We start from the raw sequence: 19,481 nt of genomic DNA, 5'->3' as shown, positions 1-19,481 counted from the left end.
TGAATACAGCAAAATTAGTCATTTATTTAAAAGAAACATTACAAATAAGTGTGCAAAACAAATGATTAAATACACGTAAAAGCAACATGCAAACTTGACCACACAATCTGCATAAAAGCTAGTCCTTGGTCCTTTTTATTACCAGATACTAACACTTGCCAAATTTAGATGATTTTCAGCTAAATAATCAAGAGTGAACTAGGACTTCAACTTTGAAGCATTTGTGAAATTAAAGCTGAGGTATTGTAGGAATATGCCTCATGTAATTAGTGCTAGGAATTGAGAACTTGTTCTATTTCATGTTTTTAAAGAAAATGGTATATGCCTTATTTCCAAAAAATCAAATGAGGGGGAGGGAGAAGAGATGGATGCAAGTCAGGTGATTTTATTTGACCTAACTGCACCTAGGCAAACACTATTCAATATGTAAAAGTATGCAACACTTCAAAAACGCTTTGCAGATTTAGAGTCATCACACAGTGTACTTCACATTACCTACTTTAAACTATGTGTTAAGTGGCCTGTAAAGTCTTCTGGTTGAAACCCAGAGTTGGTATTTTAAGAAGCAATCCAATGCATCTGTTACACCAACTTAAATTTTTAGCTAGAATGGATGTGTTTCATTATAGAAGCAGCAGCCTCCCCTTCAAACATGAACTTCACTTGCCACAGTATCCTATGCAATTTAATTCATGTGCTGAGTAGTGGTTAACCACATCAGCAGTACCTAAATGTGCCTGTGTGTCTAATACATAGAGTTTGGCACCACTGAAAATTACATTAGTGCTGATAGTTAATTCAACTTAACCAAGAACATCAGTGTGTACATGACTGACTATCAATCTATGGCCACAAGACAACTGCACCACACTCCAGGCCAGAGGGCAAGTGCAGTTCAGATTGGGTTTATTATAGCAACTTGTGTCCTCTACTTCCTTCTGCATGTTAAGGTGTGTGAAAAGGGAAATAAATCCCTCCTGTTCTAAGGCAAGCTGCTGGTATAACTATTCTAGTTACCTAGTATTTACAGTTATTTCCTGCCCCCACAGAGGTTCAGTGGAAGTGATGTAATATGATGCCTGAAATAAATTCTCACATCCTTGCCTGAAGTTTGTACAAAACACCTCAGACATGTGGCAGGCACTCATCTGCACTCCAATTTCACAGTTTAACTAAAACGAGAGAGACCCTGTAGGCACAAGCTGTTGAAAGCCATTTCTTGAAGACTGAAGAGTTGACAGAAACCCAATTTTTCTGATATTGAAAAAATAGCATGAGTTTAACATAGGCAGAAGTCCTCTACATCAGCGCTTGTTCTGCTCACGTTGGGCCAAGCTTCTCAATGAGGTTGGTTACACATCTTGATCAGTATTGGACATACATACCCAGTCCTTCTAAAGAAGCAGAATAACCAAGGCAGTACTTTGACCAAAACACTTTCTTCCTCAGTTTAGTCAAAGCTTGTCATCAGTCATTTCTAGAAACTGAGCATAGACATCCCTCGAGCATTCCCCTTTTTGGTTGAATAAGAATTTGTAGTAGCTACCATCTGCACATATTGCTGAAACAAAAACAAAGACTTGTTTTACAGTCTAAAAAGCACTAGTATCTCCAGCACATTACTTCAGTGTGCACCTTTTTGGAAACTCTCTTCTCAACCCAGTAGGACACACCTTGTTCAGCATTAGTTTGGCTGGCAGCCTGGAGAAAGTTACTGTCTATAAGATGTTTGTCTTAAACAGCAATCAGTGCAAGGAATCTTTTGTGGTTTGCTCAAAGCCCACATTATTGGTCACACCCCTCTAGTTCAGGGGTGGGCAAACTACAGCCCACCAGCTATTTTAATCCAGCCCTCAAGCTCTCTGTAGGCAGCAGGGTCTGAGGCTTGCCGCACTCTTCTAGGTGCTTCATCTAGGGAGCAGGGTAAGGGGCCACTCTGTGTGACTCCCAGAAGCAGCAGCATGTCTCCCCTCTGGCTCCTACATGTAGGGGCAGCCAAGGGGCTCCACACACTGCCCCCATCCCCACAGCTCCCATTGGCCAGGAACCACAGCCAATGGGAGCTGTGGGGGTAGCACCTGCAGACAGGGCACACACAGCAGAGGCCCCTGGCCACGCCTCCATGTAGAGCCAGAGGGGGGACATGCTGCTGCTTCCAGGAGCTGCTCAAAGCCTGCATCCCTAAGCCACCCCTCCAGGCCCCAGCCCTGATCCCCCTCCCACCCTCCAAAGCTGTTGTCCTAGCCTGGAGCCCCCTCCTGCACTTTGAACTCCTCGTTTCTGGCCCAAGCCCAGAGCCTGCACCTCAACCCCCAATTTTGTGAGCATTCATGGCCTGCTATACAATTTCTATACCCAGATATATGGCTTTCAGGCCAAAAAGTTTGCTCACCCCTGCCCTAGTTCGCATTAGCACAGATCCTATGCAAGCCTGGCCCATGATGAAGGTTTGCTGTCTGGAAAAGTGAGCAAGCACTGTCAAAGTTGTCACCATGATCCCTCCCTCAGACTGACAGGCTCCAGTATTTTAGCCAGTCATCCTTTACAGTATTAGATTTAAAACAAAACCAAAAAAACCCCACCAAGCTAAAAAACTAGTCACTTGTGGAAGAGCTTGCCAGGGCTTGCTTTTCAAACAGAACCGTTGGGGAAGTTCAGATAACTTACCTATGACAGCATTTGGCTCTGTTCCAAAGGCACAAATGCATGGAGAGCCTGAGGGAACCTGGAATTTGGAAAAGCTCCATTTGGAACTGAAGTATTTGGGGAGGAAGCTGGCGGAGGCCAAACTGAAAGAAGAAAAAGATCCACCATAATGATTCTGATGCCACTTCCTTGATTGCTATGGTACAGATCCCATCAAAGACCTGTACCCCCAGCATAGTCTGTGTCCCAAAAAAAAAAGGAATACCAGAAACACCATGAGGTCAACTAGGGACTCCACTAGTGCTAAATAGATTCTTTGGGGAGCACTCACATTTCTGTTTGTTAGGTGGCAGTATAAAACCATACAATACACAAGATAATCTTGGGTTTCTTATCTTCCTCTTTTATTCATGCAACAGAGCAATGATTACTCTGCAATGTCAGTGAACTGAGTTTTTGCCTCATTAAATGCTACTATGGAAAAAAGCTTAATTTTGAAACAACTTGGGGGAGGGGGAGAAACAGTCTTGCTAGCATGTGTTTAATACTGACAATTAAAACTCACACCAATAGGCTAGAGAATGGATGAAAGCCTACCTAGACTGCTTGTTCCTTTTGGGGTCTTCTGCAGCAAAAATATGTACTGTGCCATGGTCACTTGATACACAAATTAGGGAAGCATCCTGATTGAAGTTAATGCTGTAGACACAAATAATTGCAATAGATTTTTATTTAGCCTTCATACACTATAGTAGCTTAATTTGTAAGGTGCATATGTATTGCATTTAACCTAGAGTTAGATAGAAAAAGAAAACACTTAGCACTTCACTAACACTAATTAGGCCTGCACACACAACCTGAATTTAAAAAGGAACAAAATGTAGTTAGACTAGGCATCTTGTGCCTTTGAAAAATCTTCCCTGTGGTTCTTTGTGCAATCTCAGCACAAAAAGATACCAGATGCATCAAAAGATGGAGAAAGTACATTCAGAAGGGGGAAAAAAAATGTTAAGCTTACCAGTAGATATTAGCTGCTTGTGAACCTCTTCGTAACTCCTGGATTAAATGCCCCGATGAAGTATCAAATATTCTTATGAGAGTCCCCTGGAAAAGTAACGAAACATTTTATTAATAAAAGGAGGAAGAAGTCTTTAACTATCCTGTATTCATAAAGTACTGCAAGCACATCCCATGCAATCCAACATCCTGAAACACTAGTATCTTGCTAAGACTATCAAGTCCTAACTGACTTGAGTGTGGATTATTTTTAGCCCATTATGAACCAGGAGGATCATTAAGCTTACGCTTAAGATTTGAAAGTACTGGAGTCCTCAGTTTACACCACGGGTCTATTTTATGGCATGGTGCCTTGTTTGACCAATGTACAGATCACTAGTTCTAACATTCTGAAATGTTACTGGAGTCCTCATATTGGTTTATTGGAACGTGTTTCCAATAAGCTGGGCAAACATTCCAATCATCCATTTCTCACATTCAGAAATAATCATCCTCAGTCACTACTCTGCATATTTCTCAATTAAACCAAGACTAGACAGCATAAAGCAGGAAAATCCACAAGTTTAGTTTATTGTGTTGGAATCTTCTGGAAGGATTCCCTAAGTACTGTTCTCCAAGCTAATATTTCTCACACCACCTAGCATCAGGCAATCCCCATTGCAAAGCATTATCCCATTTCAGTAAACCAAGCCATTCAAGAGACCCAATAAGAAAGTCAAACTGCACTCCCTCAGAATACCACATTCATGTCAAACCAACCTCACCTTTCTTAGTGAAACAAGCCTTGTGGATAGGGGAAAGTGGTAGATATGCTACATTTTGAATTTAGTAAAGCTTTTGATACTGTCTCACATGACCTTATAAACTAGGAAAATACAACCTAGATGGAGCTACTATAAAGGTGGGTGCTTATCTGGTTGGAAAACTGTTCCCAGAGAGTAGTTATCAATGGTTCACAGTCAAGCTGGAGGGGCATAACGAGTGGGGTCCCACAGGGATCAGTTGTGGATCTGGTGCTTTTCAATATCAGTGATTTAGATAATGGCATAGAGGAGTACACAAAGTTTTGTGGACAATACCAAGCTGGAAGGGGTTGCAAGTGCTCTGGAGGATAGGATTAAAATTCAAAATGATCTGGACAAACTGGAGAAATGGTCTGAAGGAGACAGGATGAAATTCAATAAGGACAAGCGCAAAGTACTCCACTTAGGAAGTAACAATCAGTTGCACACATACAAAATGGGAAATGACTGCCTAGGAAGGAGAACTACAGAAAGGGATGTGGCTCACAAGCTAAATATGAGTCAGTGTAACACTGATACGCAAACCTCTCCCCCCCCCCACACACACACAACCATGTTTAATGTATTAGCAGGAATGCTGTAAGCAAGACATGAGAAAAAATTCTTCCACTCTACACTCTGCTGATTAGGCCGCAGCTGGAGTACGTGTCCAGTTCAAGGCACCACGTTTCAGGAAAGATATGTTCAAATTGGAGAAAGTCCAAAGAAGAGCAACAAAAATGATTAAAGGTCTAGAAAACATGAGCTATGAAGGAAGATTGAAAATATTGGGTTTGTCTAGTCTGGAGAAGAGGAGAAGACAGAGGGGACATAACAGTTTTCAAGTACATAAAAGGTTGTTACAAGGAAGGGGGAGAAAAATTGTTCTCCTTATCCACTGAGGATAGGGCAAGAAGCAATGGGCTTAAATTTCAGCAAGGGTGATTTAGGACAGACATTAGTAAAATCTTACTGTCAGGGTGGTTAGATACTGGACTAATTGCCGAGGGAGGTGATGAAATCTCCATCATTGGAGATTTTTAAGAGCAGGTTGGACAAACACCTGTCAAGGATGGTCTAGATAATACTCAGTCCTGCCATGAGTGCAGGGGACTGGATTAGATCTCTCGAGATCCCTTCCAGTCCTCCGATTCTATGTAAACATGTATTTAGTCTTAAATAAGAGACCAATTCAAAAGACGTACAATAAAACTGCTTTTAAAAAGGGAAGAAATAGTGCTAGTTAGTTTCTAAGTACTGTAATCACTTTCATCTGACGGAAGTCTAGTACACAATACAGTCCCTTGAAAATGGGAGTTACAGCCAAAATTACTGCATGTGTTTAATTCTCATAGCCCACATCAGTAAAGGGTAGCCTCCTTTTATCAAGTTAATCTAACTTTGTAAGTAATACTAACTTTTAGACAATGCTTATAGAACATTCAGTAAGCAGTGTAGTTTGAAATGGTTGCCTACCTCATCGATCATTAATGACGGTCCCTTACATATGCTCTTACCTCAGTTTACACATATGGGATTAGCCACTTAAAGTTATTCAGGAGCTATGCTCTCAGCCTGGAGGAGAACAGTAGTCCACCCTGGTCTCCATTCAATCACTACCTTTCATCTCACTCTGTCCCTCTGGCTTTTCATCTCTGTCATTCTCCTTCCCTTTAGGGACAGGATTGGATTTTTAATCTTAATTTAGGAAAGACTGCCAGTTTTTAGCATTTGGCACTACTGGAATGTACATTAATACAGCCAAGATTCTAAAAAGACAGTGGTTTGAGAGCTTATTTCAGTTGAAGGATAGGAGGAAAGGTAGCAAAAAGTATAGCTAGGATTTGGCTTTTCATTCCTCCAGTTTCTCTAAAGTGGAGTTCACCAGACAGTATTTAGTCTTCCTGCTGTCTCCATGTACATGGGGCCTCTTGTGAAGCGCTCTGCCTTGCATTCTTTCCACTCTGCTCTTCAAAACGGCAGAGGAGACAGAGGTAAAGAGCAGCACAATCCACAAATGGGAGCAAAGGCGGAGATATGACAGGAAATGTGCAGCCAAAGTATTCAAAAACAGAAGCAGCTTAAGGTTAAGATCCTAGGTCTGTATTTAGGAGCCCACAGGTGAGATTTGAGCGTTTAAGTGAAACTGGAGCACTGAAGTCAACATTTTTTTAAAAATCTCATCCCTGAGATGCCTCACTGTGGCTCTAGGGTCCTAACTTTAAGCTCCTGTCTTTGAAAGTGTTGTCCCTGTCAAGTTAGAGCTATACACGACCATCTTCTGAAAAAAGACATCCCTTGACATAGCAGCATGAAGAGTGTCCAGTGGAGATCTGCTTCCATGCTCCTCACATACTGGCTGACTTTAGAGAGCTTTTGAAGCTTAACTGATCCAGGAGTACAAATCCTACTTTTAGTAAAAACGGTTCTGAGTCACTTGGGTGCTTTTGGAAGCCCACACCCAAAAAGTAAAGGAAGTGATTAGCTGTTATCTAGTCAAGTTATTCTGATTGTGATACCAATATTAAAAGAGGATGGCCAAACAGGCCTCCAGTCCTAGAAGTTACAAAGGTTTTACAATGAAATGACGACAGTCCTCAACAGCAGAGTTCCTGGCATCATGCCAAAAATGAAAATCCATTGGTATCCCTATAGTAGTAACTTCTAAATTATGCAGTTCAAAAGGGTCTGGTAGAGCTGTAGAATATTTTCTAGGATTGTATAAAGCTTGGAAAACATTCTTCAACATTTCAACATAGTGATCAAATATGTTCCTGGATCTGAAGCTAAAAATCAAGTACAAGCTGAACTGAAGCCTACATAGTAGACTAGCTAGTACAGCACCTGACAGACTTGTAGAATGCCCTCCCTTCCAGAAGTGAGCCTTGCAGGCAGCTGTGGACCCTCCACCTGCCCTGGGTGGGGGACCCAGGAAGCAGGGACATGAGTCAGAGGCTGCTTGGGCCCTCCACACTGGGCAGGTGGAGGATCCGCCGTGGCTCCCACAGCTACCCAGCTCTTATGGCCGGGCTGCAGCTCTGCGGCCCACCCTGGGCCAAGCCAGGTTGGGGAGAGCTGCACAGGCAGCTGGGGGAAGCCTGGGTCCCTCCATCTGCCCTGGACGGGGGGCCTGGGACATGGGCAGGGGGCTGCTTTTGCCTCCACCTCGCATAGGGGGGCCCTGGCGCTACTGGGGGCTGACCTGCAGCAGGGACTCCGCTGCCTGCCCACCGGGCGCTCTGGAGGGAGGAGTCGTCCTCTGGGCTCCAGTGGGGGAAGGGAGGGGCAGGGCCCTGGGCAGAAGGGGTGGGTCGGCCGGGGGATAGCCTCCCTCAGCCTGTGGTTCACCTGCTGCCCATGAGTCCAGTAAAGTAAACAAAGCCTGTTCTTGGCTCAAGATAGCTGGACTCAATTTGAATAAGTCCATTGGGTTACTGAATGAGGTAATGTCTCAGCTCAGGGCTGCTAGAGAGTCATGCCAGATCTAGGGAAGTATTCAGTTTTGCTGAGGGAGCAGTAAAGATCAATGGGAAAAATTCTGTGCACGCTAGGTTCCTTAAGACTTAGTTTTCCAGTAGTTACAGTGTAACAAAGCATTTGTTCCATTAATATTAGGACCATATAGTGTATCATAAATATAGCCACTGATAATAGAACATTTGATTATTTGCTTACTTTTTCTGATGCTGTTGCAATTCTTGTTCCCTGCAGGTTTAAAGCTATACAGCTCAAGACTCCTTCATGAGCTGGTATGTCTACAGGAGGCTTTTCTGTATTAGCCAGATCCACTATCTGCACATGCCCAGTATGTGTTCCAGGGAATGCAAGAAGGGAATTATTACTATTTGGACAAAGGACACAGAGACCTAAAAACAAAAATTGACAAAAAAGGAGCTTTTTTTTTTTTTAAAAAAAAGACTTTGAAAATAATAATAATAAAAAACCATACCCCACACACTAATTCTTACAATACACTACAATAATTTTAACAAAAGGAAATCCTAATGTCACATCTTAAATTTAGATATAGTTTTGAAGTTTACTACAAAAAGTGAAGACAAGGTTAGACAAGCTTCCAATATCTCCAAATATTATCCAGCAGTAAGTGCAGTGCATGTACAAGCAAATGTGGGGAGAGGGGGTGTTAAAAAGGAGCATTGCAAACTAACAGAGTGATCTCTGGGACTGCAGTTCATCCTACAGTACAATCGGGATAGCCCATGTTCTGTCTAATAATCTGGACATTTTCAGCAAGTAGCTAGTACATCAAACCTGTAAAGCTACCACAAGGTGGTCCAAAGCCTATAGAAGTCTGAAGAAAATATCATTTTGCCAAAATTTAAAAAACAGGGTAACAAAATATATTTTAGAATAAAATTGAAGTTCGAGAGGCAAAATTAGTTTCAACTACATATCAACTCAAAGCCAATAAATAAATAAATAATCCGAAGCCAGACTAAGATGCCCCATCTTCTTCTGGCCCCCTCAGACTTCAAGCTAGTACCTATTTACTGAAATGGAACTTACATGTCTCTTCTGAATTTGGCCCATTAAGTCTAAGGGGTAAGTTGGTGCAAGTCACACCAGAGGGGCAGAAGTGCATTCCGACAGGAAAAAAAACAGGAAGGGGTAACAAGAATCATGGTAAAATAGGAGATCCTCTAATTTAGACCTACTGGCTCCTTGGCCTTTAAGTTGGTGCAATTTATGTGCAAATTACACTACCATGCACACATCACATCAGATTACACTACCATGCACACACGTTTGACCCAGAAATGCCAGTGACATTAGCAGCAGCCACGGCAGCCTTTTGAAAGTCCCTATCCCAGCTTATTAATGGCAGCATAGATTTTAAGTACTTTTGGACAGGGCTATGCCTCCATGTACATGCACACTGCCTAGCTCAATGAGGCCCTGATCCAAGTAGTATTTCTATAGCATGCACCACACTTGGAAAGTTAATCTGAAAAGCTCAGCAGCGATTTAAGAGCACTTAGTTCTCCCAGTGAGTGAGAGACTATTACAGACAATACCAGTGTTATAAAGACTGAAAGGACTGATAATTAAGTGCTGTCTTCTTAGTAGAGACAAGGAGGGTGAGGTAATATTTTATTGAACCAACTTCTCTTGGTGAGAGACAAGTGTTTTAGTTTACACACAGCTCTTCAGGTCTGGGAAACGTACTCAGAGTATCACAGCTAAATACAAGATGGAAGAGATTGTTTAGTGCAGCATTTCTCAAATGCAGCCACTGGCTGCATGTGATCACCAGGGGCTTTTCTTGTGGCCACGGCCTCCTGCACTGTTATGGGGGGGGGGGGGTGATGCGCGCACTGGCCCCTCCCCCTCCCTGGTACACCTGGATATACCACCTTGGTGTTGATTGCTGGAGCCACCAGCAGGGGTTGGGCCCTGCCCCCCTCTGAAGACAGGTGGGGCACAACACTGGAGGAGCAGCTAGTGAGTTCCCTACCTTCCGAGGGGCAGTGGGACTCGGGCTTTAGGCTTCAGTCCTGGGGTGGTGGGGCGCCAGGCTCTAGCCACAGGGCTTCAGGCTCCAGCCCTGGGCTCTGGCTGCATGGTGGGAGGTCCCAGGCTCTGGCTGCATGGTGGGAGGTCCCAGGCTCTGGCTCACCGCTGCCTCCCTGGCCCACACTGCCTCCTCCAACCCCCCCATGCAGGGCTTAATTTGTCCTCAAACTTGCCAGGGCTGAGTAAGTCTGACGTGAAGAGGGATACTTGTATGTTAATATCACTTTTCACAAAAGACTAACTAGCAATAAATAAATTACAATATTAGGATGTGTGTATTTATTTGTGCATATTTGTTTTTCCTAAAGCTAATTAAGTATTTTGGGGGGGGGGGGGAGTGTTAAAACAGCCACCAGCAAGAGTTGGTGGCTGCACTCTGAGGCCACCAAATAATTTGTCCTGAGAACCCCTGGTTTAGTGTAATTAGTTCACCTTGAATGGTCTCGTAGATTAGTGTGTGTTAAGTGGCCCATTAACACCTTCCCAGCTATAGGGCAGAAAGGAGGGCCAAAAAAAGAGGGAGGGGTTGTAGATTGTTGTAATAAGCCATAAATTCAGTAGCTCTAGGCAGTCCAGGTTTTTTAATGTCTAGCATATGATTTAAGCACCCAGGGTCATCTTTTGAAGGTGTTGTGAAGTTTCCTTCAAGGATGAGAACTGAGAGGTCAGATAGAGGAATCACTTTGTGGAGGAGAAAAACAAACGAACAAGTGCCCACAAGTGATAGGGTGTCTTATTTTTCTGTAAAAGTTCATTCGAGCACAGTGATTGTCTCGTTTCATCCATATAGTTGTTCTTGGGGCATTTAGTGCACTGGTACACCGCATGTTGGGATAGGCATGTGTAAAACCCATGGATCTTGAAAGGTGTGGGGGGGTATTTATCATCATAACAGTGGAGATATGTCTGCAGGTTGTGTGTCTGTTGTTCTGGCAGGGTCTAGTGCTGCTTTGAGTTGGTGTGTCACGGTCTGTGAGGAGCTTGGAGAAGTTGGGAGAACGTTTGAAGGCCAGAAGAGGGGGTTCAGGAAAGATTTATTTCAAGTTGTGGTCCCCATTGAGTATGGTTTGTAAGTGCTTAATGATACCCATATGGGTTCCAGTGTGGGGTGGTAGGTGACAACTGGGACTGTGCAGTTGGGAGGGGATTATTTCCATATTGGAGCAGATTCTCTTGATATTTGGGTGGCCTGTTCCATGATGTAAGCTACTGCTGTCTCTTTAGCAGGAACTATCCTTGATCATTAGTATTCTGTGCTAGAAAACTCACCCAATTTTCAGAGTACACAGATTTGTAACAAAAAGGCAGCACCATCTTTCTTTGACAAACCAAATCCGTGTATGATAATAACGTAGATTGAGAGAGCTTTCCTGCAATGAAGTGTTATGAAGCATTGTGAAATTAGACTTTATGCTAACAGTTTGCAACAAAAGCATCATCCCACAAGTGTATGATTGTAATGTTTCAAAACAAGTCATTGTTAATGAAATTAAACAGAAAATGAATAAAGCAAGGAATTTCCAACTAGATGAGTAATGTCATGATAAAAATGGGCAGACTCAAAAGAAGAGTAACAAGGGCCAAAAAAGAACACGTACCTTCCCCCACTTTAAATACACTACTAACCTTTAGGGTTGTAGCAGGTTTCAAAAACATGCAACTGGTGGGGATTGTGTGTGAATGTGAAAACTTTAATCATGGAGTCCAAAACTACCACAATTCTGAAACAGATAAAAAGGGAAGCACTTATGTCTTCTCAAATCAAGAGCAGGGAAAAGGGACAGACAGATACACACAGAACTATTAATGCATAATTATTTCAATTGTACAATGCCTTCAACATACTTTAATTTGATTCTTACACTTTTACCCTCCCAACCAACAGTAACTGCAGTTCCTGCAAAACCCCTGTGTCATGGCTGTAGAGTAATTAACAAGATGGAAAGCAGATAGGTGCCAGCTGTTCACATATACAAGCAGGGATTCCTGCTACAGACCAACAGGAACTCCTGTAACACTCTTCTGTACATGGCAAAGCAGAAAGTGTCAGTGGTAAGCTATACACCAATCTACTTGAGCTCTGATCTCCTCACCCTTTTAAAAGCTTGTCCAAAAGCCCCATTTTAAATAGATTTCTAGTTGCAAACTTATGCTTTAAAGAATTTCCTTTTATAAACAACTGAGACTCTCTCAAACACACCTCTACACATAACAGACGAATAACACCTTGCACATGGAATAAATTTTTACTCATACCTACCTATCTCTTCGCAATTTAACTGCTTTGACTTCTGTTGAAAATTCTATTTCAATAACTGTCTTCTTTTTCAGATCATCCCAGATCATCACTAAAATGGTGGAAAAGATCCCATCAGAACAGCAGTAATATTTCATTTCAGATTTCTAAAAAGTTTGACACAATCACTTCCTAACTGGAAAGCACTTGTATCAGTTTGATAAAGTGACAAGAGTTGCTATTTTTTGGACATTGGTCCTGGTTTTGTATTCAGCATGGGCTTACCGCAGTGGATGGTTGCTTCCCCCCCTAAATTAAGTAGTAAAGAATTAAGACAAGCACAATTGTCAAGGTATTACTATAACATTAATATCTCAAGTGTTTCCAGAGTGCTGTACAAACTCTGTAGAAACCAAACAAAAATAAACTCACTTTACTGATCTTTGAAATGCAACTAACTCTGTAGAGCAGGGGTGGGCAAACCATCAGGTTTCAGAAATTGTATGGAGAACCGGTTAGGGGAGGCTGTGCCTCCCAAAACAGGCAGGCGTGGCCCAGCCCCCACCCACTATCCAACCCCCCCTGCTTCTCACCCCAGACAGCCCCCCCCCCCGAGACTCCTGCCACATCCAACCCCCCCTGTTCCTGATGGCCACCCTGGATCCCTGCCCCATCCACCTCCCCTTCTTTCTGTCCCCTGACCACCCCCAGATCACCCCCTGTCCCACCCCAACTTCCCCCCACTGCCCCATGCAACACCCTCCTCTCCTTTCTGACTGCCCCCCAGGACTCCTGCCCATCCAACCACCCCTGGAACCCCTGCCCCCATTCAACCCCCGTGTTCCCCGCCCTCACCCCTATCCACACCCCCAACCCCCCTCCCCCGCTCCCTTCCCCCTTACCACGCTGCCTGGAGCATGAGTGGCTGGCGGCGCAGCTGCACCAGGACAGGCAGCTGTGCCACCCGGTGGGAGCCAGCCACATACTGTGCAGCACAGAGCACCGGGTCAGGCCGGGCTCTGCAGCTGCACTGCCCCAGGAGCTCGCAGCCCGGTGGAGCAAGCTGAGTCTGTGGGGGAGGGGGAACAGCATGGGAGGGGCCAGGGGCTAGCCTCCTGGGCCAGGATCTCAGGGGCCAGGCAGAACAGTCCTGAGGGCCATAGTTTGCATCTGTTTAAGAGTATACACCAGCATAAAATACTTTAGGATAGGAAGTGAATACAGCTAATTGAAACGGAGGATTTAGGTAGCTAGATTAATTATGGAAATGAAATACAACCAAGACACTAGGGCAAAAATGACAAATGGTCAAGACCCCCATTTTAAATGCTATCTGAAAAGATGCATCTCCAGTACAACAGTAAATTCTAACACCTGTGGATTGGTTCAACATGAACTGAAAGAACTCCATGCACTTCAAACCACTTACTGCATCACTATGTGTTTTATTTTGCCATCTCCCATCAGACTGAGCTTTCTAGTTAAGTCTTAGGTGGTACAGTTGCTGAATATAATACAAAGGCTCACACTTTATGTCAAGGTTCCTTCCCCACTCTGAACTCTAGGGTACAGATGTGGGGCCCTGCATGAGAACCTCCAAGCTTAACTGCCAGCTTAGATCTGGTTTTCATGCAGGTCCCCACATCTGTACCCTAGAGTTCAGAGTGGGAAAGGAACTTTGACATGGTGGGAGAGGTGGGATTTTGTAGTATTGTACACAGGAGGGCTGTTACCCTTTCCTTTATAGTTATGACACTTTAAAAGAAAACTAAGAACATAAGAACGGCCACACTGGGTCAGACCAAAGGTCCATCCAGCCCAGTATCCTGTCTGCCGACAATGGCCAATGCCAGGTGTCCCAGAGGAAGTGAACTTAACAGGTAATGATCAAGTGATCTCTCTCCTGCCATCCATCTCCACCCTCTGACAAACAAAGGCTAGGGACACCATTCCTTACCCATCCTGGCTAATAGCCATTAATGGACTTAACCGCCATTAATTTATCTAGTTCTCTTTTAAACCCTGTTATAGTCCTAGCCTTCACAACCTCCTCAGGCAAGGAGTTCTCACAGCGCACAGTCAACCTGTGGAAGAAGAACTTCCTTTTGTTTTAAACCTGCTGCCCATTCATTTCATTTGGTGGCCCCCCAGTTCTTATCTTATGGGAGCAAATAAATAACTTTTCCTTATTCACTTTCTCCACACCATTTGTGATTTTATATACCTCTATCATATCCCCCCTTAGTCTCCTCTTTTCCAAGCTGCAAAGTCCTAGCCTCTTTAATCTCTCCTCATATGGGACCCGTTCCAAACCCCTAATCATTTTAGTTGCCCTTCTCTGAACCTTTTCTAAGGCCAGTATATCTTTTTTGAGATGAGGTGACCACATCTGTACGCAGTATTCAAGATGTAGGCATACCATGGATTTATATAAAGGCAATAAGATATTCTCCATCCCCTTTTTAATTATTCCTAACATTGTTTGCTTTTTTGACTGCCACTGCATGGACATCTTCAGAGAACTATCCACGATGACTCCAAGATCTCTTTCCTGATTAGTTGTAGTTAAATTAGCTCCCATTTTATTGTATGTATAGTTGGGGTTATTTTTTCCCCCACTGTGCATTAGTTTATATTTATCCACATTAAATTTCATTTGCCATTCTGTTGCCCAATCACTTAGTTTTGTGAGATCTTTTTGAAGTTCTTCACAGTCTGCTTTGGTCTTAACTATCTTGAGCAGTTTAGTATCATCTGCAAACTTTGCCACCTCACTGGTTACCCCTTTCTCCAGAACATTTATGAGTAATTTGAATAGGACTGGTCCTAGGACTGACCCTTGGGGAACACCACTAGTTACCCCTCTCCATTCTGAAAATGTACCATTTATTCCTACCCTTTGTTCCCGGTCTTTTAACCAGTTCTCAATTCATGAATGCTTAGCAGGCTTCCTGCTTCTGATATACTTAAACATTTTGTTATTACCTTTTCAATTTTTGGCTAGTTCTTCAAACTCCTTTTTGGCTTTTCTCAATACATTTTTAACTCTTAATTTGGCAGTGTTTATGCTCCTTTCTATTTACCTCACTAGGATTTGACTTCCACTTTTTAAAAGATGCTTCTTTTACATAGTTAAGCCATGGTGGCTCTTTAGTTCTTTTACTGTGTTTTTTTAATTTGGGGTATACATTTAAGTTGGACCTCTATGATGGTGTCTTTGAAAAGCATCCATGCAGCTTGCAGGGATTTCACTCTAGTCACTGTACCTTTTAATTTCTGTTTAACTAGCCTCCTCATTTTTGCATAGTTCCCCTTTCTGAAATTAAATGCCACAGTGTTGGGCTGCTGCTATGTTCTTCCCACCACAGGAATGTTTATTATAATATTATGGTCACCATTTCCAAGTGGTCCTGTTATAGTTACCTCTTGGACCAGATCCTGTGCTCCACTCAGGAGTGAATCGAGAATTGCCTCTCCCCTTGTAGGTTCCTGTACCAGCTGCTCCAAGAAAGCAGTCATTTAAAAGTATTGAGAAATTTTGTCTCTGCATTTTGTCTTCAGGTGATAAGTTTTCAGTCAATAGGAGGATAATTGAAATCCCCCACTATTACTGAGTTCTTTATTTTCATAGCCTCTCTAATCTCCCTTAGCATTTCATAGTCATTATCACTGTCCTGGTCAGGTGGTTGATAATAGATCCCTACTGGTATATTATTAGAGCATGGAATTAGAATCTCTACGGATAGTATGGAACATGTGGATTCATTTAAGATTTTTACTTCATTTGATTCTACATTTTCTTTCACACTAAAATGTGGGGATTGGATGTCTTAATTGAAGAGACAGTCTTTCACTTTCAGGTCAACTGGTTTGAATAGGTACATCAGTGTTGATGGTTTTTATCAAATTTAAAGATATATGAATGCAAATAGCTGAAGTTGCCGCAATTATGATGAAATACAGGCCACTTCACTGCTACCACATTATGAGCATTCATTATAATCTGACTGTCAAAAATAAAAATTAAAAAAAAAAAAACCACTAAAATGGCCAGCACCTTATAATTTAGCCTTGAGAGCAGGCCAGCTTCCCTGACTTGGTAACAAGGGCTTAGTTTTGCAGGTTTTTCAATTGTTTGCCAAGTGCCAATCTTTCAGTCTTTGTGCATCTCAGATAGGGTGACCAGACAGCAAGTGTGAAAAATCGGGATGGGGGGGGAGGGGAGAAGAAGGGGGAAGCCTATATAAGAAAATGACCCAAAAATTGGGTCTCTCCCTATAAAAATCGGGACATCTGGGTCACCCTAATCTCAGACCACCAAGTCCTCCAGTTCAGAAACACTTGGTCATAGAGGAGGGGCTTAATTAATATTTTGTTAGTGTTTGTCAAGTTCTCTAAACATGTCAGGCACAATAATGAGTATAACTATGGCTTCTGGGAAAGTTTCCAATATTGTCAAGATTGAAAGTGAATTGTAAAACCATTGCTGCAAGAAATCTGCAAAGATTTCCCCCAGCCCAGCCCTCTCAGACAGAGGTTTTTAAATTGTTAAAATGTATTAGGAAGTTTGAGCCAATTTACAAATCATTGGCCAGGCTTGCAGCTCTGTCATGTTTCCTTTCTATTTTTGCATGGCTGATTTTTATTGGCATGCAGGACTGAGCGATGGTGAAATTTCACCATCACAAATGCAAGCATTCCAGAGTAGGTCTCTTTAGTGTTTATTTTCAACATCTTAGAAAATGGTGAGCAAGCCATTCACCAAGTGAAATGATGTAGAAAGAGCCACAGATATTCCAAGGTAAGCATGACAGAAATAGAGATATAGAGTCCGGGGCCAAATTCACAAGCAGGCACAATTCCCATTGGCTTAAGAGGAAGATACATATTCATTGAACTTAAAATACTAAAACAATTTTAGGCAGGTTGCAACTCAAAGGCTACATGCAAACTTTCTGGATTCTATAAAAAAAATTAGGTTGAGGTTTGTTGTTGGACACCGCAGAGATGCCAGAAACATTTATGAAATATGTTCCTTAGTGCTCAACACTGTACCTTTGTTAGGTGGATATTTTGGCTTTTTTCCTCCACCAACTAATGCTAAATAGTTGCACCGAAACAACATTTCAACATGGCCAACGCCTCCTTCTAGAAATTCTGTAAAACAAACAAAAAAAAATTGAAATTTGTAAATATACTCAGCACTTAATTTCACAGCAGAACGGGTCTAAGATAGCACTGAAACATTTTCTTCTTTACAGAAAGTGGGCCATTTTGGGATTTACTATAGAAGCGCAAAATACAGCTGAGTTCAAGCCCATGTTAACAGGCCTTTTACTGCATTGTCACAAGAAAATGCTTCAGTATATGACTAAGGCTACTCTCAGTTATCTACACTATGGAAAGATACTGTGTGGAGATCGCCTCCTGTCCCCATCTGGATACTAAGAGAATCAAACGAAGAGTGATTACTCTTAGCCACAATTAACAGCTTTTTCAGCAGAGACTACAAGTTACATTTTAAAAAAAAAAAACCTACACCCACCACCACAAAGGACACTTAGATATTCAAAAATTGTTTATGATTGCCAAAAAAGTATGATGTCCCTCCCTCAACCAAAATACTGAAGTATACTTGAAGTTACTTATTTATGGTATGTATATAATCTATGATCCCATTAAAATTAATTTCTCTTATGGTACATTAAGACTTCTTGCAGATAAGAAGAAAGAAGAGGCTTTTTAGGAAGGATTTTTAGAGAAAAAGTGGCTTAGTAAATATAGATTAGGTAGGCATGCCATGTTTATGGGCAGTATTGAAAAAAGCAGAGGAGATGAAGAGGCATCAAAGCTAGCATCAGATGTGATGGGAGAGTTGTCAGAAAAGGGCAGAGGCACTTGTCACTATTTTATGCCATTTACTTTTTTGATTTTCTTCTCAGTTTATGCAATTAAACTAAACAAAAGTAAAACTTTATTCTAACTAGTTTCACTTTTTGGTTCTCAAAATTCTATCATCCTTCTGGTCTCCCATGTTTAAGAAGGATGAATTCAAACTGGAACAGGTACAGAGAAGGGCTACCAGGATGATCCGAGGAATGGAAAACCTGTCTTATGAAAGGAGACTCAAAGAGCTTGGCTTGTTTAGCCTAAGCTAAAGAAGGCTATGGGGAGATATGCTTGCTCTTTGTAAATATATCAGAGGGATAAATATCAAGGAGGGAGAGGAATTATTTAAGCTTAGCACCAATGTGGACACAAGAACAAATGGAGATAAACTGGACACTAGGAAGTTTAGACTTGAAATCAGACAAAAGTTTCTAACCATTAGAGGAGTGAAGTTCTGGAACAGCCTTCTAAGGGGAGTAGTGGGGGCAAGAGTCATATCTGGCTTCAAGACTAAGCTTGATAAGTTTATGGAAGGGATGGTATGATGGGATATCAATTAATTGCCAAAATTAGGCTCTTTGATTATTAGCAGGTAAATATGCCCAATGGTCTGTGATGGGATGTTAGATGGGGTGGGATCTGAGTTACTACAGAGAATTCTTTCCTGGGTGCTGGCTGGTGAGTCTTGCCCACATGCTCAAGGTTTAACTTGTCACCATATTTGGGGTTGGGAAGGAATTTTCCTCCAGGGCAGATTGGCAGAGGCCCTGGAGGTTTTTCGCCTTCTTCTGCAGCATGGGGCCTGGGTCACTTGCTGGAGGATTCTCTGCACCTGGAAGGTCTTTAAAGCACGATTTGAGGACTTCAATAACTCAGACATAGGTTAGGGGTTTGTTACAGGAGTGGGTGGGTGAGATTCTGTGGCCTACATTGTGCAGGAGGTCAGACTAGATGATCATAATGGTCCCTTCTGACCTTAAAGTCTATGAGTCTTCAAGGGCAAAACTGAGCTGTTCTTAAATCTCACTCTGCACAGTGAGCTCTATGGTCACCAATATCTGGTGGAAGAAAGTTCCATAGCTGTAGGGCAGCCACTCAAATTCAGTCCTCTCCCCCCCCATAAGTCTCATTTTCAAAACTATTAATTTTATTGGCTCCAGTCTCTGCAGTTAATACTAACCAGGGCTTTGTGCTTAACAGTGCTATAAGCACCTCAATTCTAGTGAACTAAGGAACATTACTTGGCATATGGTAGGGTACGTACTTCTTTTAGAGTGTAAGTAAGTTCTCTTGGGCAGGTCACAGTAGATCAGCATGTTGACCTGGATCTGGTATTGGAGAGGTAGCCAGTACAGCATGCAGAACAATGGGATTGA

General features: G+C 42.4%; 1 protein-coding gene across 1 annotated transcript in view; it reads right to left on the bottom strand.

Moving 5' to 3' along the window:
• Positions 1 to 19,481, bottom strand: part of WDR45B (WD repeat domain 45B) — a 31,272-nt gene continuing 11,791 nt past the window's right edge. The window contains exons 3-10 of the mRNA XM_039501284.1: positions 17,272 to 17,373; positions 12,241 to 12,328; positions 11,607 to 11,701; positions 8,121 to 8,311; positions 3,665 to 3,750; positions 3,244 to 3,345; positions 2,668 to 2,789; positions 1 to 1,561 (exon numbers count right to left, since the gene is read on the bottom strand). Of these exons, the coding sequence (XP_039357218.1) occupies positions 1,455 to 1,561; positions 2,668 to 2,789; positions 3,244 to 3,345; positions 3,665 to 3,750; positions 8,121 to 8,311; positions 11,607 to 11,701; positions 12,241 to 12,328; positions 17,272 to 17,373 (893 nt within the window). The 3' untranslated portion in view covers positions 1 to 1,454. The remainder of the gene's footprint in view (positions 1,562 to 2,667; positions 2,790 to 3,243; positions 3,346 to 3,664; positions 3,751 to 8,120; positions 8,312 to 11,606; positions 11,702 to 12,240; positions 12,329 to 17,271; positions 17,374 to 19,481) is intronic.

Source organism: Mauremys reevesii, linkage group 15 (genome assembly GCF_016161935.1).
Source record: "Mauremys reevesii isolate NIE-2019 linkage group 15, ASM1616193v1, whole genome shotgun sequence".
In the NCBI taxonomy this organism is placed as follows: Eukaryota; Metazoa; Chordata; order Testudines; family Geoemydidae; genus Mauremys; species Mauremys reevesii.
This window is presented reverse-complemented; position numbering and strand designations above follow the sequence as displayed.